This window comes from Panulirus ornatus, chromosome 21 (assembly GCF_036320965.1).
Source record: "Panulirus ornatus isolate Po-2019 chromosome 21, ASM3632096v1, whole genome shotgun sequence".
Classification (NCBI taxonomy): Eukaryota; Metazoa; Arthropoda; class Malacostraca; order Decapoda; family Palinuridae; genus Panulirus; species Panulirus ornatus.
Window position 1 is genome coordinate 13,043,607 of NC_092244.1, and position 25,340 is coordinate 13,068,946.

The 25,340-nt window shown below is 38.6% G+C and overlaps 1 protein-coding gene across 1 annotated transcript in view; it reads left to right on the top strand.

Moving 5' to 3' along the window:
• Positions 1-23,819, top strand: part of Zmynd8 (Zinc finger MYND-type containing 8) — a 427,013-nt gene extending 403,194 nt beyond the window's left edge. Inside the window, exons 14-15 of the mRNA XM_071675764.1 lie at positions 19,050-19,334; positions 19,550-23,819. Coding sequence (XP_071531865.1) covers positions 19,050-19,334; positions 19,550-19,669 — 405 coding nt within the window. The 3' untranslated portion in view covers positions 19,670-23,819. The remainder of the gene's footprint in view (positions 1-19,049; positions 19,335-19,549) is intronic.
• The last annotated feature ends 1,521 nt before the right edge of the window (positions 23,820-25,340 follow it).

Genomic DNA, 25,340 nt, shown 5'->3' on the forward strand with positions numbered 1-25,340 from the left:
GCATGTAGATCTCTAAAAAAAAATATTGTGAATGTACTCTATAGGAATGCATTAGTGCATTGATGCTATTGTAGTTTAATGAGGATGAATAACCTAATGCTTCTGAAATGAGGATGAGGCCAATTATGAAAAGAATTTTGAAATACTTGGCTCCATCTGGTTATAGCACTGAATTGTATTTGATGCTTTTCATAGCGTGCCATTAGTACATGTTTGTTTGGCTATACTGTAGGGTTCTCCAGGGAGCAGTTCTTTCTCCAATCCTTGTCAGTCTTTACCTGCATGACCTTACATCACCTCTTTTAGACAATGGTGTGAAAGTCCTCTCACTTGGAAATGACCTTGTAGTTACATCACAGCATCATGATGTTACTCAAGCAGCAAGAAACATGCAGCACTACATCATGCAATTAGAATGCTGGGTCACTAAAAAATGATGCTTGCATCCCACAGAGATTTGTCATCCCCTTCTTAACCCTAGACACTTATATCCGACCTGCCACTTCCTATAAACTAAATGTTCACTCATGTCCATACCACATATCTTCAACCATTTTAGATAACACATATGGCACACACACGATATTCATTTTCCACCCCACAAGCATAAGCAAACTAACTGCCTTTAGAATATAATGGGCACCACTTTTGGACAAATTATGAAATCTCCATGTCCTTTAAAAACATTTCATCTGCTCCACTCTATACTATGCCTTACCTGCTTCATCTTCCAACTTCTCAAAAACAAATTTATCAAAGCTGTGCATCATGAGGATGTGAGCAACTTCATACTCTCAGCATCTTTACAAATTAAACACAATAAAAAAGTGAGGATGAAGGCATGTACAGAGCATCAGATTGGGGAAGAGCAGTGTGGTTTCAGAAGTGGTAGAGGATGTGTGGATCAGGTGTTTGCTTTGAAAAATGTATGTGAGAAATACTTAGAAAAGCAAGTGGATTTGTATGTAGCATTTATGGATCTGGAGAAGGTATATGACAAAAGTTGATAGGGATGCTCTGTGGAAGGTATTAAGAATATATGGTGTGGGAGGTAAGTTGTTAGAAGCAGTGAAAAGTTTTTATCGAGGATGTAAGACGTGTACGTGTAGGAAGAGAGGAAAGTGATTGGTTCTCAGTGAATGTTGGTTTGCGGCAGGAGTGTGTGATGTCTCCATGGTTGTTTAATTTGTTTATGGATGGAGTTGTTAGGGAGGTGAATGCAAGAGCTTTGGAAAGAGGGGCAAGTATGCAGTCTGTTGTGGATGAGAGTGCTTGGGAAGTGAGTCAGTTGTTGTTTGCTGATGATGCAGCACTGGTGGCTGATTCGGGTGAGAAACTGCAGAAGCTGGTGACTGAGTTTGGCAAAGTGTGTGAAAAAAGAAAGCTGAAAGTAAATGTGAATAAGATCAAGGTTATTAGGTACAGTAGGATTGAGGGACAAGTCAGTTGGGAGGTAAGTTTGAATGGAGAAAAACTGGAGGAAGTGAAGAGTTTTAGATATCTGGGAGTGGATTTGGCAGCGGATGGAACCATGAAAGCGGAAGTGAATCATAGGGTGGGGGAGGGGGTGAAAGTTCTGGGAGCATTGAAAAATGTGTGGAAGTCGAGAATGTTATCTTGGAAAGCAAAAATAGGTATGTTTGAAGGAATAGTGGTTCCAACAATGTTATATGGTTGCGAAGTGTGAACTGTGGATAGAGTTGTGTGGAGGAGGGTGGATGTGTTGGAAATGAGATGTTTGAGGACAATATGTGGTGTGAGGTGGTTTGATCGAGTAAGTAATGTAAGGGTAAGAGAGATGTGTGGTAATAAAGAGAGTGTGGTTGAGAGAGCAGAAGAAGGTGTTTTGAAATGGTTTGGTCACATGGAGAGAATGAGTGAGGAAAGATTGACAAAGAGGATATATGTGTCAGAGTTGGAGGGAACGAGGAGAAGTGGGAAATCAATTTGGAGGTGGAAGGATGGAGTGAAAAAGGTTTTGAGTGATCAGGGCCTGAACATGCAGGAGGGTGAAAGGCATGCAAGGAATAGAGTGAATTGAAACGATGTGGTATACCGGGGTCGACATGCTGTCAATGGATTGAACCAGGGCATGTGAAGCGTCTGGGGTAAACCATGGAAATTCTGTGGGGCCTGGATGTGGAAAGGGAGCTGTGGTTTCGGTGCATTATACATGACAGCTAGAGACTGAGTGTGAATGAATGTGGCCTTTGTTGTCTTTTCCTAGCACTACCTCGTGCACATGCAGGGGAGGGGGTTGTCATTTCATGCATGGCGGGGTGGCAACGGGAATGAATAAGGGCAGACAGTATGAATTATGTACATGTGTATATATGTATATGTCTGTGTGTGTATATGTATGTATACGTTGAGATGTATAGGTATGTATATGTGCTGTGTGTGGACGTGTATGTATATATACATGTGTATGAGGGTGGGTTGGGCCATTCTTTCGTCTGTTTCCTTGAGTGAAAATCTTTTTCACTCCATCCTTTCCCCCGCCAGTTTGGTCTCCCGCTTCTCCTTGTTCCCTCCACCTCTGACATATATATCCTCTTTGTCAGTCTTTTCTCTCTCATTCTCTCCATGTGTCCAAGCCATTTTAGCACACCTTCTTCTGCTCTCTCAACCACACTCTTTTTATTACCACACATCTCTCTTAACCTTTCATTACTTACTCGATCAAACCACCTCACTTCACATATTGTCCTCAAACATTTCGTTTCCAACACATCCACCTCCCTCGTACAAACCTATCTAAGGCCCAAGCCTCGCAGCTGTATGATATTGTTGGAACTACTATTCCCTCAGACATACCCATTTTTGCTCCAAGATAATGTAATATTTAGTAGACACAATCATTGTTTTCAAGTCAGAATGAAATAATGTACAGAGTTGTAATAAAGGACCCAGTGATCAGGTGGCTGTGAGTTAAGAGACCTTGAAAAGGATTATCTTGGTGAAAAGGCTCTAGAAATACAAAATTTTTGTGTAAATTTGATATCAAGGGTGAGTATTTTGGTTAAAGACAGCTTACTCTTGTAGCTTTGTATGCATTATTCGTAGCCACAGAGAGAAAGAAAGAAACATTTAATGGATAAAGTGGGAAGCATATATCCATGGTTGGACATGTGTTTAGAAGGGGAAAGTATCCACCCTCAATCACTACTTGCCCAACTGTTGCATTATGTCTCCCACTTTTTTTTTTTTTTTTTCATTTACCTCCCTTTATTTTTGCAGTCACGTATTATAAATACATGGTCATGGAAATCAGTTGTCTTTAGCCAACATTTTGCGTAGGATGCATGGAAAAGTTTAGGATTTTCCATTTTTCTGTACCGTTCTCCGACATAGTCCTTTACTCCCTAAAAGATTAACTAAGTTTCAGGTTCCAGTTCCCAGATTTCCATCTTTTCAAGTTGTTTAAAGATATGTTTAACTTTATGATTTTACAGACAATTATGTAATGAAAAAAATGCTTCAGAAGTATATCTTGACCTCTATTTTCACACTTAGAATGTTTAAAAGTGCTATTCTCCAAGACATGTCTTGGACAATCGCATGTTTACCAAATGGTGTCCTAGCTTCACCTCTTCGATGTATATCAACTGACTGTTATATTTGTCTCATGTGTCTCCCCTGGTGCTGTGATTATTGCATGAAAATGCGCTTGGGAACTTATCATGTTTCATTTTCCCCGTGGACTCATAGGACTAAGTAGTATATGTTTAGGAGGTATCACTGTATGTGCATTTGGTCCAGCCCATGTAAATAGGAGTGGAGTTAATGTAAAGATACATGATATTAGATGTAAAGTGTACAAATATTACTTGCAACATTTTGTTCTCGGTGTACAGAAAGCACTTTGTCCAAAGGTACATGCTCCTGCACACAGTAAAATTCAGATGTAATTGCATAATAGAAAAGAAAAAGTGTGTGTGATATAAATGATGTGAAGCTCAAAAATGTTAATATTTATTTTGCTTTGTCGCTGTCTCCTGCGTTAGCGAGGTAGCGCAGGAAAACAGACGAAAGAATGGCCCAACCCACCCACATACACATGTATATACATACACGTCCACACACGCACATATACATACCTATACATCTCAATGTATACTTATATATACACACACAGACATATACATATATACACATGTACATAATTCATACTGTCTGCCTTTATTCATTCCCATCGCCACCCCGCCACACATGAAATAACAACCCCCTCTCCCCGCTTGTGCGCGAGGTAGTGCTTAGAAAAGACAACAAAGGCCACATTCATTCACACTCAGTCTCTAGCTGTCATGTAATAATGCATCGAAACCACAGCTCCCTTTCCACATCCAGGCCCCACACAACTTTCCATGGTTTACCCCAGACGCTTCACATGCCCTGGTTCAATCCATTGACAGTACGTCAATGAATATACATATTTGGTGGCTGTGTCCAGTTTGAACGATGTTAAAAAAGCAGATATTGAGTAGAGAGTAATGTAAGGAAAAGTTTGAGATGATGTGAAAGCCATAAGCATCAGAAAGTAAAGTATAGCATGTCTCGGAGGCTTGCATGAAGTTAGATTTTATTCAGATTTGTTGTGTATGAATGTAAAAATTATTGATGAATGATGTGACCATTTATAGGTAGATGAAAATGTTATAAGAATTTAAAGAACAGACAGTGAAAAGAATGAGAAAGGCATGGAATGAAGATGTCACATAGATGAAAATGTTTAGATAATATGAACATAGAGAACGATTTGGATTATGTAATAGTGAGTGACACTTAAAACAGTTGAAGATCAGATAAACACATGTCTTATGATGGAAAGATTCATTGATCCACTTGTCTAGGGATTTGTTTCTATCAGTAAATTCATTGGAGACTGAGAATTTGATAAATCAGCCATGTGTGCAGGTTGGGTACATATGGGCCATAAACTACTTTGGAGGTCTTTTTCAGTGGATTATAATGCACTCACAATGGCTTCATGCTATACTGTGTAAAATAAAGCAATTATTGTATTTTTGAAAATGTTTAATAACATAACAGCATGTTTCATGTCTGTAGTTTTCATTGTTCATAATGTTTTGTGCATATATCAACCTGTGTATATGCAAGTGGACTTTGGTTATTGAGCAAGAAATTGGCAGGTGTATTTCTTTGTCTACATTAACTTTACCTCCATCATTTGAGATGTTTTTCACTGGTTGGACAGCATTTAGATGTGGGCTAAAATGTTAGAAGAATATCCTGTTTTGCATAAATGAATAGAGGACTTGACCCTCATACCTCTGGAAATTCAAAATGTCACACACATTTTGAAGGATGGAGTTTTAGATGCTGTATTTATGGTTAGCCTCTCTTTTTTGTCATCTTCTTTTTGCTGTTCAGCTTTCCATTTGACAGTTATGAAAGTTAAAACAATCTCTTTTTTTCAACTTTATAACTGAACTATTAGGATTGCTTTTGATTTCATTTCATAGCATTTGAGAAGTGTGAAAATTAATTTGACCTCATCTGAGCAAATACTGATTTGTATGTAATGTCTTCTAGTGGTGTAGTTAAAATAATTGATTACATAAGAAAGGTATGATCGTAAATGGAACTTCTTATGCATATCATGACATTTATAGAGCCATAATAATCAGTCTACTCATTTTTGAATACCATTAATGCTTGGTTGAGTTGTATATAAGATTGTATAGGTTCCATATATAAGAACCCCATTAACCCATTTTGTGTGCAGTTAATATCTTTGGCATATGCCAGTCCCCCCCTCCACACACACACACACACACACACACACACACACACACACACACACACACACACACACACACAAAGTATAACTTTTTATTTTAGGAATGAATACACATCTTAACTTCCAAGTTTAGGAAAAAACATTATATACTGGAGTGGCCAATCCTAAGTTCTTGAATTATATTCACATTTTTTTATGATTAGGTACAGAAAACGCATCAAAACCATTGTTTATATTGTGAATTAAGATTTGGGCACTTGTGGTTCAGGAAAACTTTATATACAATGATGGCTAATCTTCAGTACCAGTGGCATGGGCACAGTGGTGGGTGCTATGAGCAGTGCTGGGCACAACGGACATGGAGAGTCCCAAGAAAAGGCATGCAACTGCCCACCATAGTCACCAGCAGGTTAGCCTTCAAGGAGTTCCACTATCTCATCCTTTGTTTGGGGGTACAACTTGTGGTCAGCCAAGAGAGCCTACAGTGCATGCAAAATTCATTCTGTGGGAAGTTAGGTGTATATTTTGCTAGTGGCACCAAAAGTGTGTCGCCATGGAAGTGTAAATGAAATTCTGTAGTGATACCTCTTTGAATGTAATGAAACTGAAAAATGGGGTCAGTGAGAGAATATCAGAGAACTAGATACTAAGAAAATGTTTTGCATGGGTGTAACTAGTCTGAAGAGAACAAGGGAACAGATGAAGTGACAGTGAGGAGAGCAGATGATGATTTGAAAAAGATGTGGAGTGAGTATTCTGATGTGTAAGATGATAAGGAGGTGGATGTAGTTTGATTGGGATAATGTTCCATACAGAGTTAGAGTCATAATTGATGGTAATGTAAAAGGAGAGGAGGAGGTGAAAGCTTGCACCAGATGAAGTATGGGAATTTGGCTGGAGTGGATGGGATTCCTCTTGTTTCATGTTTGTATGGCTTAAGGAATAGCCAAATGCATATGTAAAGGCAAAGAGGACAAAAATGAACATTTTATTTACAGAGGTACAAGTTTGTTGTCCATACCTTGTAAGTGTTTTAGGAAAGTGGTTGATTGAGAGGCTGCTGGCATGCACAAAGCATCTGGTGAAGAAATATTTTGCACAGTCCAGATTGACTCAGTGACCTGCAAAGTTTTAGTCTGTTTCCTTTTGGTAGTGCTGGCATAACTATAAAAAAAATTATATTAACTTTTGAATAGGTGTGTGCCTTGAAGGATGTGTGTTAGAAATACCTTGTGGGATTCATGGATCTGAAGAAAGCATAAGATAGGGTTGGCAGATGCTGTGTGGCGAGATGCTAAGAATTGATAGGGTAAATGGAAAGTTACTGAATGCAGTGAGTATTTTTTACTGGGTGAATAAGGCATGTGTGTGAGGAGGAGGGGCAGAGGATGTGTGGTTTCTGAAGAAGTTGGGTTTTTTCAAGGATACATGAAAGTACCATGGGTGCCACCTTGTCTGTTCTTGGATGAAGTGGCAAAAGAGGTGAATGTAAGGATCTTGGGGCCACTGGCTTGTCTCCAGAATGCTAGGGGTAGGTGGGCATGAGAGATGAATCAGTTGCTGTTTGCAGATTACAGCATGGTATTGGTGATGAACTGCTTCAGAAAGAAATTCCAAAAGCAGATGAGAGAGTTTGTGAGATTGTTTGGAAAGAGGAAGTTGAGATTAAATGAGAACAAAAGTAAACTAATGAAGTGCAGCTGATGAATGAAACAGGATGGTTTGAATGTGTAGGACTTGAAGATAGTTGAGGTACCTAGGAGTGGATATGACTAAGGGGAATGAAGTGTGTTAGAGGATGGAAGGAGCATATGGAATAGGTTAGTATCTTGAAGGGCATAGATGGGTATCTTTGAAGGTATAGTAGTTCCAGTGGTGTTTTATGAGTCTTGGGTTCTGAACACAACAAAAGGAAAAGGGTGATGTATTCAAAAAGAAATGCCTTAGAATTGATTTATGTGGTGTGAGGGAGGTTGTTCGTGTAAAGATTTAGAGTGTAAGAGATGGATGAGGCAGTAAGAGCAGTCAGATTTAGAGGGCCAACCAGAATTACTATTACTAAAGGTTCATGCTCAAGGAAATGATGAGCATAGACTGACTGACGTATAGGATCAATGTGTTTGAAGTGGAGGGAACAAGAGATAGGGAGTTACAAAGATACACAGACCCAAGGTCCAACCAAGCAAGATAGTTTGGCCTTGATACTACAAAAAAAATGCAGTCCTTAAAAAACAGTGGAAGAAAAGGATAACAAAGTAAAGCTCTATCCACTCCCTCTGGCAATGTGCTGGGTGGAAAACAAGTTGAAAAATACCTTGAAGGATTGATATGACTGAAGGAAATTTTTGTAGGAAAGTCATAAGGTGCAGTGAATGTGAATTTGTCATGCATTCCTTCACTTTTTGTTGAAAAGACAATAGTGAGGTAGACTTGAGCAACTGCCTCTTGATTTACTATATCTGTATTACTCCTGATATGGAAGGATGATACAATAATTTTTTCTTCCTCCCTTGTAAGTGCATGTCATGGGTTAATCAATGTTGCTACATTACCTCTGCATGGTGGTTGAAAAAGTAGCATAATATACCACTACATTATGATGATTGATTGAATGAATTATTCAGAACCGGAGAGTGACAGGTGATGATCAAGCATAATTTTTAAGATGTTATGAGTGTTAGACATCTTGTTGTGAGAGCTTATTCCAGGTGTCAATAATGGTGAAGAAATATTTTGCACAGTCCAGATTGACTCGGTGACCTGCAAAGTTTTAGTCTGTTTCCTTTCGGTAGTGCTGGCATAACTAGAAAAAAATTATATTGACTTTTGAAAACTATAAATGTTTTCAAATGTTCTAATAATATGTCTTGCAGGGTGCCTGTCACTTAGAGAGAGAAAGAACGAGAGTATTTCTCACAATCTGTCCTCTTATGGTTCTTTACACAAGGAAGGAATCATTTTAGTTGCTCTTCGTAGCACAGCTTCCAGTGTAGTATAACTTTGCTTAAGAGTGGGCCTAGAACTATACTGCTGACATAAGGTAGGGTCTAGGCTTAAGTATAGGAGCAATATCACGTCCTTCCTTATATATGTAGTGTTTTTGTTAATAAATCCCACCATTCTATTTGCTTTCTTGTCAGCTTCATTACAAATGCTGGGAGAATTTGAAGTTGTTGGAGACAGTAACCTCTAAATCCTTCACACAAGGGGTGTCTATCTTGTAACCCATCAGTACATAATCAGATTTTCTGTTGACATTTCATACTTATCACAGCTGACATTTATTGATGTTAAATGACATTTGCGAGTTTCTAGGACATTCATTGATTTGATCTAGATCCTTTTGTAATCTTTGGCTATCTTTGTCAGTTATAGGGATCCTTGGGAGACTCCACTAATGAAGGGTGACCATGGTCGTGGTTCACAGTTCATTGCAGCTCTTTGCCTCCTGTCACGAAACCATGCTTCAATCCAGTTTCCCATACATCCAGTAATCCTCAGGGTCTGAATTTTATGCATCAGTTTAATGTGGGGGACTTTGTCGAATGCTTTTTCAAATGTCCAGAAAGAATGATGTTAAAGAGGCTTTAGAGTGTTAGGGCTTGAAGATTTAGTAGGGTGTGAAGTGTGCATTGGATAGAATTAGTTGGATTGATATGCTCTGTGGTGGTATGATATGCTGTTGTTAGGTTAAACAAGGCCCAAATGAAGTCAGGGTAAACCATAGAGTAGACTGTAGGAATTGATAGTGGAGGCTAGGCTCTGATTTGGTATATTATACAGGTCACATACAGATTGAATGTATACAGATGAGGCAATTGTTCATTTGTCTCTGATGCCACCTTGCCATAGCAGGAAGGGCAGTTAAGTATGTCTTGATACATCCCATCCCTAAGAAATGTGACCATTCTTACTCCTTTAACTATTGTCCTGTTGCTTTTACATCAACCATTTCTAAAGTCAGACATCTTGAACCTCAGAATCTCCTTTCTGATTACCACAATGGCTTTCCCAAGGCAAGATCCAATGTTGATACTCTTTCCCATTTTACTGATGTCTGGTCGTCATCCCTGAAAGATGCTAGGAATCCATTTGTAGTTGCCCTTGATATATCCAAAGCTTTTGACATGGTTTGGCATCTGGGTCTCATTCCTAAGCTCCCATGTTTAGGCTTCCATCCCTCTGTCTCCATGGTTATTGATGGCTCAGCCTCTTCCCCTTTCTCCATCAACAGTGGTATCCCTCAAGATTTTGGCCTGTCTCCTGCTCTTTTTATTCTTTTTAACAATGGTCTTCTTTTACAAATGCACTTGCATGTTGATGATTCAACACTCTTTTCCTCAACATCCTTTAGTTCTGCTCCTTTTCTCACTCTGTTTGTATTCAGTCTCAACACAACTGCTTCAGTAAACTCAGACTTGAACAGGTTACTTCGGTGGAATAGATAAAATCTGATTGTTTAATGCTTCCAAGACCCAGTGTATGCCCATCTCTCTATCAAAGTTCCTCACAACTTTCTTCTCTCTTTCAACGGTTCTGTAATTCCACCTCTTAACTCAGTGAACATACTTGGCATTACTGTAACGTCCATTCTATCTTAGAAACTCCTCATTGTGGAGATAGTTACGTATGCCTCAAAGGAAACGAGGAGTATTGTTTAGGCATTGAAATCTCATCTTCCAAACATTTGCTTTGTTCATACAAAGCATTGCTCCATCCTTGCGTGGATTACTGCTTTCACATCTGGTTTTAGCTATGCAACCTTACTGAGCAGAGTTGAGTTAAAGGCAATCCAACTTATCAGCCATCCCAAGCTAACCTCAGAACATGACCCACTTGCCGTACTCTGCAGTGTTGGTTTACTTTCCTTCTTCTGTTGGTATTACCTCAGTGTTTGCTCCTGACAGCTGGCTGTTTGTGTGGTCCCAACCACTAGCTAGACCTCACAGTACTGGGCAAGGTGCTGCATTTGATGATTATTGTGTGTTCACTAGCAACCCAAGGATGGGCCATTTTGATAACAGTTTCTTTCCCCGCACCTAGAAGCTTTGGAACTCATTATTCTCTCATGTCTTTTCTAAAAACTATGACCTGGCACCTTTTTAAATGGTAGGTTTTTCACTTCCTTCAGAATTTGTAAATGCTTTCCTTTGTGTCTTCTTTTTCCCTTTCATTAACCTCTCCATATTTCAGTTGATACCTATCTGTGATATGGAATTTGTCTGTGACTGGGGCCTCCAATTAAAGATATCTATTTATATAAAGTATGGAAGAATATCTGAGCTTTGATTAAAATGCAATAGGTACGGTGCCTTGGAGAATGTTTTCAACTTTGTTTTGTAATAGTCATCATTAAAGATATGCACATTATGTCTTAGGGTCTGCATAGATCTTATTACTAATTTTCTGTTGTAGGTTTTTTCTTAACCCATTACAGGGTCTACATGAACCTGATCACGTACAGTCTATTGTAGAGGATATTTTTATCCCATTAAAGAGCTTGCTTGTGTGTCATCATGAATGGTTTCTTAGGAAGTGTATTCATACATTACTATCTAACATTACATAAGAAATGGTTTGTAACCTTTTTACCTCGAGGGTTATGCAAAAAGAATGGATGCAATGTGGGCTTCATCACTGTCGGCCTGAGGAGAGGTCTATTCATGTACTGTTACAGGGTCCTCATGAACCTCATCATGAATGGTCTGTTGTAGAGGATATTTATATCCCATGAAAGAGTTTGCTTGTGTGTTATCATGAATGGTTTGCTGTGAAGTGTTTAATACATCACTGTTTAACATTTCAAAAGAAATGGTTTGCAACCTTTTTACTTTGAGGGTTATGGAAAAAGAATAGATGCTTTATTTCGTTTGAGAGGAATTATTTAGCATTTTCACTGAAAATAATTTCTTGGCCAATGATGCTGATAGAGTACACTTTACACAACTTCTCAGGAGATATTAGGAATACAGCACATAATATCCAAATGATATGATTTACTTGACAGGGGAATAGCATGAAAATTGCACTTAGTGTACCAGTGTGTTCAAGAAACATAGTTCTGGAAAGGGGATTTGGGATCTTGTTTATCCCATAATCATATGAATTGATATGCTGTTTTTCATTGTATATAAATTTCATATTTAGAATCATGTTTGCTTCAACTTTTATTTGCAGTACCATATGACATATATTGTTTATCTTTGTACTTTCATTATTCTGATACCCTCTTTGATGGGCCTTCAACACCCCACCTCATGAAGGTGACTATAAAAATGCCTGTATAAGCCTAATGTATATGTGATATTGATATGCAGTTGATGTGATCCCAATCATAATATTAATATGCAGTTGATGTGGTCCCAATTATAATATTGATATACAGTTAATGTGGTCCCAATCATGATATTGATATGCAGTTGTAGTCCCAGTCATAATATTGATATCCAGTTGGTGTGTTCCCAATCATAATATTGATATGCAGTTGATGTGGTCCCAATCATGATAATGATATGCAGTTGATGTGGTCCCAATCATAATATTGATATGCAGTTGATTTGGCCCCAGTCATAATATTGATATACAGTTGATGTGGTCCCAATCATGGTATTGATATGCAGTTAAAGTGGTCCCAGTGTGCTGCATTTATAGTTGAAAATGCATAAGAAGATCAATTTTTATTTTACTGCTGTTACTCTTCATTTACATTATCAAAGAGATTTTCCTGCAGTCAGCACTATGTGCTAACATTGCCTTTTGACAAAACAGTAGGAGCATTAGAGAAAAGTTGTAAGTAGGAGTATTAGACAGGAGCATTACATCGAAACATTAGGGAAAAGTAGTTGGTAGGAACATTATGTAGGAGCATTAGGTAGAAGTAATTGGTTAGAACATTATGTGGGAGCATTAAGTAGAAGTAATAGGTTGGAACATCAGGTAACAGGTTAAACAGAAGTAGTCGGTAGGAACATTAGGTACAAGCTCTGAGAACACTGAGCTGGAGTTGCCCTCTGCTAATGGCCTGTTGAGGATGGGGCACTAAGGCTGAAAAGTGGCACTAGAGTTCACCAGTTATGGAGATTCTTGCCATTGCTACCCCTATGAGATTGTTTCCAGAGGGAACAGGCATCAGAGGTATAGTTAATTAGCTATGTATTGCTATTGAATGGAAGGAGATTTTTGCTGTATTTCTTCTGATAGTAGATCTTAAATTTTCCTTTTTTGATTGTTAAATTGATGGGGTATTGACAAGTGGATAAACACTGGTTACTCATAAGTAATCTTTATCTTAAGGAAACTTGGTTCTACAAGTTTTGCACGTTGCTCCAGTTTTAAACATTTTGCAGCACGCATAAACATTGGAGGTTTTGCAGACTTCAGAAATTTTTATTTTATTTATATATTTATGTAATGAATTAGCTTTTGCCTTTGCTCTTTAGAAGAAAAGAGGTTTGTCATTCTAAAGAGTTTGACATATTTGTTCTTTTATTCCTTTTCCAGGAATAATTGGAGCCCTTTGCTGGTAGAATTTTTTGCAGCCAGAGACATAGTCACTTGTTTGTTTATCCATTCCTGGAGCCATGAACTTTAGCTGTAGTAGCTCTATTTCTGGACTGGCATTGATAGATTTTACTTGGTCCATTTCTTTCATTTCCTCTTTCACCTGGTATTTAAATTTTTTGAAATGGTTAAGCAAGAAAGTTTTAATTGTTCTATACTTTGCTTTTACATATTTGATTTTTTTCTACTATCTCAGAGAGGAAATAATTTATGTAATTTTTTGAAGACCCTCTCTCTTGTAGGAGAACAGGTAATATGGCATCCATATTCACAAAGATTACATCTACCCATTTGGTTTCTTTGGACTTGAACTAAAAGTTCTATTTTTTCTATTGATACCATAAGTTCATTTAGAAATCTTGTAGATTTATGATATTTGAATATATGCGATAGTTTTGAAAATTTTTGAGTTTCTGAATGACTTTCAGATTTCAGGGTTTGAAGTGGCTTTTGCAGTAGTTTGTAATTTTCTCATCAGTGATGTGATTGTATTTTGTAAAATCTCGTATGACAGTTGTTAGACCTGTGAGAGGTCGATATTTCCCCCATATATATATATATATATATATATATATATATATATATATATATATATATATATATATATATATGTAAATATTTATATTTTTTATGTTATTACACTTTGTTGCTGTCTCCCGCATTAGCGAGGTAGTGCAAGGAAACAGACGAAAGAATGGCCTAACCCACCCAAATACACATGTATATACATACACGTCCACACGCACATATACATACCTGTACTTTTCAACTTATACATATATATATATATATATATATATATATATATATATATATATATATATATATATATATATGTATTTTTTTGTCGCTGTCTCCCGTGTTTGCGAGGTAGCGCAAGGAAACAGACGAAAGAAATGGCTCAACCCACCCCCATACACATGTATATTCATACACGTCCACACACGCAAATATACATACCTATACATCTCAATGTACTCATATATATACACACACAGACACATACATATATACACGTACATAATTCATACTTCCTGCCCTTCTTCATTCCCGTCGCCACCACGCCACACATGAAATGACAACCCCCTCCCCTGCATGCGTGCGAGGTAGCACTAGAAAAAGACAACAAAGGCCACATTCATTCACACTCAGTCTCTAGCTGTCATGTGTAATGCACTGGAACCACAGTTCCCTTTCCACATCCAGGCCTCACAAAACTTTCCATGGTTTACCCCAGACACTTCACATGCCCTGGATCAATCCATTGACAGCACGTCGACCCCGGTATACCACATTGTTCCAATTCACTCTATTCCTTGCATGCCTTTCACCCTCCTGCATGTTCAGGCCCTGATCACTCAAAATCTTTTTCACTCCATCTTTCCACCTCCAATTTGGTCTCCCACTTCTCCTTGTTCCCTCCACCTCTGACACATATATCCTCTTTGTCAATCTTTCCTCTCTCATTCTATCCATGTGAGCAAACCATTTCAAAACACCCTCTTCTGCTCTCTCAACCACACTCTTTTTATTACCAAACATCTCTCTTACCCTTTCATTACTTACTTGATCAAACCACCTCACACCACATATTGTCCTCAAGCATCTCATTTCCAATACATCCACCCTTCACCACACAACTCTATCTATAGCCCACACCTCACAACCATATAACATTGTTGGAACCACTATTCCTTCAAACATACCCATTTTTGCTTTCCGAGATAATGTTCTCGACTTCCACACATTCTTCAACACTCCCAGAACTTTCGCCCCCTCCCCCAGCCTATGATTCACTTCCGCTTCCATGGTTTCATCTGCTGCCAGATCCACTCCCAGATATCTAAAACACTTTACTTCCTCCAGTTTTTCTCCATTCAAACTTACCTCCCAATTGACTTGTCCCTCAACCCTACTGTACCTAATAACCTTGATCTTATTCACATTTACTCTCAGCTTTATTCTTTCACACACTTTACCAAACTCAGTCACCAGCTTCTGCAGTTTCTCACATGAAACAGCCACCAGCACTGTGTCATCAGCGAACAACAACTGACTCACTTCCCAAGCTCTTTCATCCACAACAGACTGCATACTTGCCCCTCTTTCCAAAACTCTTGCATTCACCTCCCTAACAACCCCATCCATAAACAAATTAAACAACCATGGAGACATCACACACTCCTGCCGCAAACCTACATTCACTGAGAACCAATAACTTTCCTCTTTTCCTACACGTACACATGCCTTACATCCTTGATAAAAACTTTTCACTGCTTCTAACAACTTGCCTCCCATACCTTATACTCTTAATACCTTCCACAGAGCATCTCTATCAACTCTATCATATGCCTTCTCCAGATCCATAAATGCTACATACAAATCCATTTGCTTTTCTAAGTATTTCTCACATATATTCTTCAAAGCAAACACCTGATCCACACATCCTCTACCACTTCTGAAACCACACTGCTCTTCCCCAGTCTGATGCTCTTTACATGCCTTCACCCTCTCAATCTATACCCTCCCATATGATTTCCTAGGAATGCTTAACAAACTTATACCTTTGTAATTTGAGCACTCACTTTTATCCTCTTTGCCTCTGTACAATGGCATTGTGCAAGCATTTCGCCAATCCTCAGGCACCTCACCATGAGTCATACATACATTAAATAACCTTACCAACCAGTCAACAATACTGTTACCCTCTTTTTTAATAAACTCCACTGCAATACCATCCAAGCCTGCTGCCTTGCTGGCTTTCATATTCTGCAAAGCTTTTACTACCTCTTCTCTGTTTACCAAATCATTTTCCCTAACCCTCTCACTTTGCACACCACCTTGACCAAAACCCTCTATATCTGCCACTCTATCATCACACACATTCAACAAACCTTCAAAATACTCATTCATTCTCCTTCTCACAGCACCACTACTTGTTATCACCTCCCCATTAGCCCCCTTCACTGAAGTTCCCATTTATTCCCTTGTTTTATGCACTTTATTTGCCTCCTTCCAAAACATCTTTTTATTCTCCCTATAATTTAATGATACTCTGTCACCCCAACTCTCATTTGCCCCCTTTTTCACCTCTTGCACCTTTCTCTTGACCTCCTGCCCCTTTCTTTTATACATCTCCCACTCATTTGCATTATTTCCATGCAAAAATCATCCAAATGCCTCACTCTTTTTCACTAATAATCTTACTTCTTCATCCCACCACTCACTACCCTTTCTAATCTGCCCACCTCCCACGCTTCTCATGCCACAAGCATCTTTTGCGCAAGCCATCATTGCTTCCCTAAATACGTCCCATTCCTTCCCCACTCCCCTTACGTCGTTTGTTCTCACCTTTTCCATTCTGTACTCAGTCTCTCCTGGTACTTCCTCACATAAGTCTCCTTCCCAAGCTCACTTACTCTCACCACTCTTTTCACCCCAACATACTCTCTTCTTTTCTGAAAACCTCTACAAATCTTCACCTTCTCCTCCACAAGATAATGATCAGACATTCCTCCAGTTGCACCTCTCAGCACATTAACATTCAAAAGTCTCTCTTTCACGCGCCTATCAATTAACATGTAATCCAATGACGCTCTCTGGCCATCTCTCCTTACGTATGTATACTTATGTATATCTCTCTTTTTAAATCAGGTATTCCCAATCACCAGTCCTTTTTCAGCACATAAATCTACAAGCTCTCCACCATTTCCATTTACAACACTGAACACCCCATGTACACCAATTATTCCCTCAACTTTCACATTACTCACCTTTACATTCAAATCACCCATCTATAGTACTATAACCCGGTCTCGTGCATCAAAACTACTAACACATTCACTCAGCTTCTCCCAAAACACTTGCCTCTCATGATCTTTCTTCTCATGCCCAGGTGCATTTACACCAATAATCACCCATCTCTCTCCATCCACTTTCAGTTTTACCCATATCAGTCTAGAGTTTACTTTCTTACACTCTATCACATACTACCACCACTCCTGTTTCAGGAGTAATCCTACTCCTTCCCTTGCTCTTGTCCTCTCACTAACCCCTGACTTTACTCCCAAGACATTCCCAAACCACTCTTCCCCTTTACCCTTGAGCTTCGTTTCACTCAGAGCCAAAACATCCAGGTTCCTTTCCTCAAACATACTACTTATCTCTCCTTTTTTCTCATCTTGGTTACATCCACACACATTTAGACACCCCAATCTGAGCCTTTGAGGAGGATGAGCACTCCCCACGTGACTCCTTCTTCTGTTTCCCCTTTTAGAAAGTTAAAATACAAGGAGGGGAGGGTTTCTCGCCCCCTGCTCCCGTTTCCTTTAGTCGCCTTCTACGACACGTATATTTATATATTTGAATGAAATTTCTTGAGACAGAATCTCTGTTTGGAGCTATTGTGATTGCAAAGGAAAGATTTCTGATTTAGAAAGTCATGCCTTTTGCATTAAGTAAACTAACTGTGAAATTTTAAGATTTTTTAAGAACAGGCAAATTTGTGATCTCTGTTAAAGAATTGTTATATATGAATAATTGATATGCCCAGTTTGAATTTTGTATTATTTACAACGTGGCAATAGTCCTGTTGAAATTTTGGATAACATGATGTGGCTGTAGCCCAGTTGATGTTACTCATCTACTGACAGATTACTGCATTCTCGCTCGTATTTCATTATGTCCATTTAGCAATTCTGCATCTTTTTACAGATAATTAGCAAGAGCTGTTTGTTGAAATACTTCTCATTAGATTACTTCTGTCATCTGATCAAGTAGCCATGCAACCTCTGGATAGTTGTACCTCATTTTTGTTTATGTGCTTGTTTGCAAGCTCAGGAGCTATGTTTACCACCAATACATCCATTCCTTTTGTATATTTTTTTATGGAAATAACATGCCTTTCTCATATGTCTGGTAGTCTGCAGCAAGATGAACAAACTCATGCCTGAGACAGATATCCAGTGAGAGTTGGGATAGTTAACCATTAGCTATCCAAAGGGGGTAGGGGAAGTTAACCATTAACTATCCAAAAGGGGTAGGGGTAATTAACCACAAGTTATCCAACAGGGGTAGGGGTAGTTAACCGCTAGCAATCCAAAGGTGATAGGGTTAGTTAACAGTTAGCTATCCAAAGCAGTTTGTTCTCAGACAGGGAGATTCATAACAACCCAGCAGATGATTAGTTAGTTCCTTAAGGGGTCATTTTAGGAAGGGTTAACCTCTGGTTTTTGTATTCAGTTTGTGTTTCATTCTTGTCTTTGATATCATGTTTTACTAGTGAATATCTTTTGTTACTCAGTCTGAATGGCTATAAGATTAAAAAGTACATATAAATAGAACTTCAGATTTGATTTCCAATGTTCATCAGCACTCTTACTTGCCATATGAAAGTTCTTAAAGTTACATTTTTTATAGTTTTGTATTAGTAAATTAGATGGTCTACAGAAAGGCTTTGAAAGTGATGATTTTTTGAGTGGTCATGAAAATGAAAGATAAATGTGTGTTTTATTTCTTCACCATCACAGGGTTAAAGCTGGAATTTGTAGTCACCTCTCCTTTATTGTTGATATTAATGTACACAGTATTTTTCTTTGTATCTGCTCTTAACTCTGTTTTGAGGACACTTTAGTGACACTTTCTAAGGTGTGAGGAAAGTTTATTTGTAGTAATGCAGAGAAATTATTTTCCTACAATTGTGATTATAAAGAATCGTGTTTTACAGAATCCATCTCCTATATATGGTGACATGGGTATGATGGGACGTGGATCACCAGCTGGTGGTATTCCCAACAACATGAATGCCAGCACTGGCCTCCCAACTGGTAGTCCTAACATGGCAGCACTCAGCCCTGGCAGTCGTGCAGGTATGGGCAACCTTGGAGGTCCAGCTATGGCAGCTATGGCTGCAATGGCATCTGGCAGTGCTGGTGGACCTGGAGTACATGGTGGAGCACATGCAAACATGAAAATGCCTCGATACCTGCCTCCTAGTATGCTGCAACAACAGGTGAGGTTTTCTTTTAGGAAGTCAAAAGTTTTTTCTTATGTTATTCATATATTTTGGTTTTGTACTTATTTGTGATCATGCTCCCAAACTATGAAGTGTCCTGTTTCTTGTGCTAATAATGTCTAGATTTTTTATTGAGAATTCATTTTCATGGATCTTTATCTTGAAATAAAAGATTACTTTAAATCAAAATGTGGATTTTTTTCCTTTGGCAGCAAATGTATGGAAATGTTGATCCACGTATGATGATGATGATGGGGCGAGGAATGCCACCTGGAGCAGCAGCAGCCATGATGAGGAGTCCTATGCACCACTTCAGGCCCAGGTTTATGTGACCTCCGTCATGCCCTCCAAGGCTAGAAGAAATTTACCAAGCTCACCAGGAAAGCCAGTTGTTTTTGGAAGATATCAAAGGAGGTTTCTTGGGCTAAGCACAGATTTTCAGATTTATTCTTGAATATTGGTGAAAAGAAGAATGAAATTAGTGTAGATTTGCCCAGTTGACAGGGTCTGGAGGTGCGATATTGTTGTATATAGTATAATGGTTCTCTAATCTGTACATACTAAAGACAGTTTGAAAGTTCCCACAATTTATTAATGACCGTACAGTACTTGTAATGGTACAGGTAAATATTTTTTCTTCAATTTTCAGCTGATTGCAGTACCTTAGATATAGAAAATGAAGTTAATTGTAATAAATCCCCCACCAGAAGGTGCATTCATTGCAGACTTGCTGGCTACCTGCATAATTCAACGTGACACAAATCTTGATCTCAAGCTTAAGTATACTATACATCTTTTATTACTTGTAGACTTGAACAAGTAATTTTCTACTTTGAAGTAACATTTTTCATGTAAGATGAATTATTTAATTGGAATATCATATTTCAATGAATGGAAATTCACTTATATGTATATATAATTTGGCAGTCAGCTTGATCCATGTTGACTATGTCTTGTAATTTCCATTGTCATTGCTTTATACAGGGATATGCATTATTAACATTTGGTTCATCTAATCAAAACATGTTGATTTGTCTTGGAGCAGTTTCTAGTTTGTTTGTTTTTAATAGGTATATGAGTTCAGCATAAATCTCATTCACTTGTACTTGATCTTATATGATTTCTTTTATTGGTAAATTGATAATATCTGTCAGATCTGAATTTTACGAAAGGCTTCTTTATCCTTTCAGAAACTTTACCTTCACAATATAAGGGTTACAGGGTCACATGTCACTCATGTCACAAATGTGTTCCTAGTTTGTTTCTTACTAAATACAAAAGCTTCATAGTAAGACATCTCAAATGCCAGTAGTACGTTTGAATATTTTGGGATGGAAAAGTTTGAACATTTATGTAAAGCAAGGCATCAATAAATGATAGAAGATGCATGATTAGATTGCAGTTTCATCAGTTTTCACAAGCTATCTTACATATTGGATTTGAGATGTTGATCTGTGAATATGTATATAAATGAACATAAGGAAAATGTTCAGAGTTTGTGTATTTTGCCTACAAGCCTGACCTATTGTTGGAGTGATGTAGTAAGACTAGTTGTGTAATCTGTCATTTCAGCTGTGATGTGTCTGATCAGCATTTATTTTTTTTTAAATCATAGCATATATTTTTCACAGTCATTAGGTGAAGTGTTACAGATTCTGTCTTTTCTTAGTTCTGTTTTTAACACAGCTGCCTGTGTCTGAAAGTAGTTAAACATGATCAGTGCCACTTGATATTGTAACAGTTTATATGCATGTGAAATATGGTAACTGTTGTAGCATCACAAAATCTTTGGCACAGCGACCTATATATCACAAATTATTCTCACATTTTTAGTCAAAAAATAGTAAATGTAAGATACTGGCCCACACTTACTAGCTGTGTGAAATGCAGTTAACTATCATATTGTTCTGTACGTTCAAATTTGTGCATACTGCCTGAAATGTTTCAATATTTTGATACATCCATGTGCTACAAAATGGGATGGAGATCTCTTTACTCATCCTCATGAAATTTACATATGATATTGAACTGATCAGGTTTACTTAAAAGTCTCAGTAAAAATTTTCTCTGTGAATGTCTTTGAAATTTTGCATCTTGAGTTGACACAGTTACCTTAATACCCTTTTAAGTTATGGTCATAGATACTGATCAAGATTAATTTATCCACAGCTTCCAAGGTCTATGCCGTCTATTGTCTTATAATCAGTTAAATAATATGACAATACTCAAAATTTGGTGCTTATCTCTGAGCCATGGTTGTGCAGATATTCCAGTAGCATGATATTATATTGGTAGCTATTACTTATAATAATAATTGTACTAGTTTTAGAAGAGTGTATGATATTATTTTTGGGCAGATCTGCTTGTGTATGAGATAGACAGATGTTCATATTCTACACAATGAAATGTTTCAGCAGTCTTTAGTATGGATCATTGAATGTTACAGATATTGAATAGTAGGAGATACTGAGTTTGGAAATGCAGATATAATGAGACTGCTTACTATGAAATTGGTTTACCATTTTTTGTCATTACTGTGGATGGTGATGTCAAGTATTGTTTTGTGTGAGGACGTGTTAGGCAGGATTTTTTTTTTTTTTTCCCACAAATGCTGTTCAGATGAGTAGGTGTTGTCAGCTGAAGCTATCTGGGATGTTTTTTTGAGGTGTGTGCACAGCATCGTAATGGGGTAATTGGATTGAAGGCCATGCTTTGTGGACAAGAGTGAGATATTATGGTTGATTCTGTTGGGGATGGATTTTTCTAGGAGTATTGATACTGGGGACTGCTGTGATATAGGATGGTGGAAGGATAGGGAGTTGGATGGTTTGGAGGGGTTTAGGATTAGTACTGTGTTTGCAAGTTTCTAAGTGTTTGGAATTTAGTTAAGTAAGCAGGAGTGTTTAAAAATATGTGCATGTATTTGGATTGCAGTTAGGCCAAAGCATTTTGTGTGCAAGTTTGATATATTGTCAGGGGTCTGTTTCTGGGGAGTTTTGTAAGGTTTTACTTACTCTAAAGATGTTAGTAAGAGCAAAGGGTGGGTGAACAGTTGTTTTCAAAGTACACCCTAAAGACAGCTTTTATTCTTCAATTGCTCAGTGCTCACCCCACAGGTATTCACACAGTATAACCCCACTTCATGACCTTAGGTCCCACCCAGTGGATGTGACTGACTTCTTGACGCTGCAGAAGCCCCATAGAAGAGGTTCTTGAGGGAAGAAGACAAGGTATATGTGCATATGAAGCAACCAGAGGAAACTGGAAGGTATATGGGGCCCTGTTGTGGATAGGGGTTTGTGGTTTCAGTGCATTACTCATGACGGCCTCAGAATGGACATGAGTGAATGAGGCCTTCAGTTCCTGGTGCTACCTCACTATTGTGGGAAATAGCGAACAAATATGAAAGAAAGATTCTGTGATATACCACCGTATTTTGTATGATTTGTTTAAAGATAGGGTGGTGTGGAAGGTAAATGGAGAAAGGGGTGAGTATGCGGTGTGTATGGAGATGGTGAAAATTTTTACTGGTTTTTGGAAAACAGGAAACATTGGCTGTGAGAAGAGAGTTGTAAATGAGATTGGAAAAGAGGCCTGGTTGAAGGAGTACTAGTAGAGATTGAGTGTAGAATGGCAAAAGGTGAGAGTGAATGAAGCAAGGGGGTTTAGGAATGGGAGGTACGTAGGGAAGCATTGTTGGCATGTGTGAGAGATGCATGTGGCATGCAAGAGGGAGGTGGTGGACAAATTAGAAAGGGTTTTGAGTGGTGAGATGAAGTTAAGTTGCTTGTGAAAGAGGAAAGAGAGGTATTTGTACAGTGCTTACAGGGAAGGAGTGCAAATGATGGGGGATGTATAAGATAAAGCAGTAGGAGGTCAGAAGGAAGGTGCAGCAGTTGACAAAGAGGGCAAATGAGATTTGGGGTGAGTTTGCATCAGTAAACATTTGAAAGAATAAGATACTTTGGAAGGAGGTTAACAATATGTGGAAAACAAGAAAAACAAATGGGAACATTGATGAAGGGAGCAAAAAGGGAAGCTGTAAAAGATAGTGATGAAGTGAGTAGATGAATTGAGAATTTTTGAAGTCCTGTTGAATGTGTTTGATGATAGAATGGCACATGTAGGGTGTTTTTGTTTGGGTGATTTGTGAAGTGAGAAAAAGGGGGCAGCTTAGAGATAAGACCCTGATGCCACACCCTGTCAGAAGCTTTGGATATGTTAAGGGCAACTATATAAAACTCCAAAATCTTTAAGGGATGATGACCAGACATTAGTAAGATAGGAAAGATTATCACTGGTGGGTCTCACCTTACATAAGCTATACTGATGGTCAGGGAAAAGAATGTGAGATCCAAGGTATATAAGGATGCGGGAGTTGAGTATGGATTCATTGACTTTGGAAATAGTAGATTACAAAGCAATAGGAAATACTTTCCAAAACAGATGGATTTGTACATAGCATTTATGAACCTTGAGAAAGCATATGATGGGGTCGATAGAAATGTCCTGTGGAAGGTCGTAAGAATATACAGAGTAGAAAGAAAGCTGCTAGAAGCAGTGAGGAGTTTTTATTGAAGGTGTAAGTTATATGAACAAGTAAGAAGAGAGGAGAGTGAATGTTTCCAAGGTTGGCTTGCGGTAGGGGTGTTTAATGTCACCATGGTTGTTAGGTTTGTTGATGGATAGAATTGAATTGTGAGGGAGGTAAATGTGAGAGTCTTGGAGAGAGAGGCAAGTATGCAGTCTTTTAGGGATGAGAGGACCTGAAAGTGAGTCATTTGTTGTTTACTGTTGATACAGCACAGGCGTTGTCAGATTTGAGTGAGAAATTGTACTTCATTTGTTGTGTGTCGTCCCCAGTATGCTACATTGTTCCAGATTACTCTGTCCTGAGCATACTTTTCACCCTTCTACACACATACATATATATATATATATATATATTTCTTTTCTTTCATACTATTCGCCATTTCCCGCCTCTGCAAGCTAGCGTTAAGAACAGAGGACTGGGCCTCTGAGGAAACATCCTCACCTGGCCCCCTTCTCTGTTCCTTCCTTTGGGAAAAAAAAGAAAAAAAAAAATGAGAGGGGAAGATTTCCAGCCCCCCGCTCCCTTCCCTTTTAGTCGCCTTCTATATCCCTGGGGATAGGGGAGAAAGAATACTTCCCATGTATTCCCTGCGTGTCGTAGAAGGCGACTAAAAGGGAAGGGAGCGGGGGGCTGGAAATCCTCCCCTCTCGTTTTTTTTTAATTTTCCAAAAGAAGGAACAGAGAAGGGGGCCAGGTGAGGATATTCCCTCAAAGGCCCAGTCCTCTGCTCTTAACGCTACCTCGCTATCGCGGGAAATGGCGAATAGTATAAAAAAAATATATATATATATATATATATATTTTTTTTATATATATATATATATATATATTTTTTTGCTTTGTCGCTGTCTCCCACGTTTGCGAGGTAGCGCAAGGAAACAGACGAAAGAAATGGCCCAACCCACCCCCATACACATGTATATACATACACGTTCACACACACAAATATACATACCTACACAGCTTTCCATGGTTTACCCCAGACGCTTCACATGCCCTGATTCAATCCACTGACAGCACGTCAACCCCGGTATACCACATCGATCCAATTCACTCTATTCCTTGCCCTCCTTTCACCCTCCTGCATGTTCAGGCCCCGATGACACAAAATCTTTTTCACTCCATCTTTCCACCTCCAATTTGGTCTCCCACTTCTCCTCGTTCCCTCCACTTCCGACACATATATCCTCTTGGTCAATCTTTCCTCACTCATTCTCTCCATGTGCCCAAACCATTTCAAAACACCCTCTTCTGCTCTCTCAACCACGCTCTTTTTATTTCCACACATCTCTCTTACCCTTACGTTACTTACTCGATCAAACCACCTCACACCACACATTGTCCTCAAACATTTCATTTCCAGCACATCCACCCTCCTGCGCACAACTTTATCCATAGCCCACGCCTCG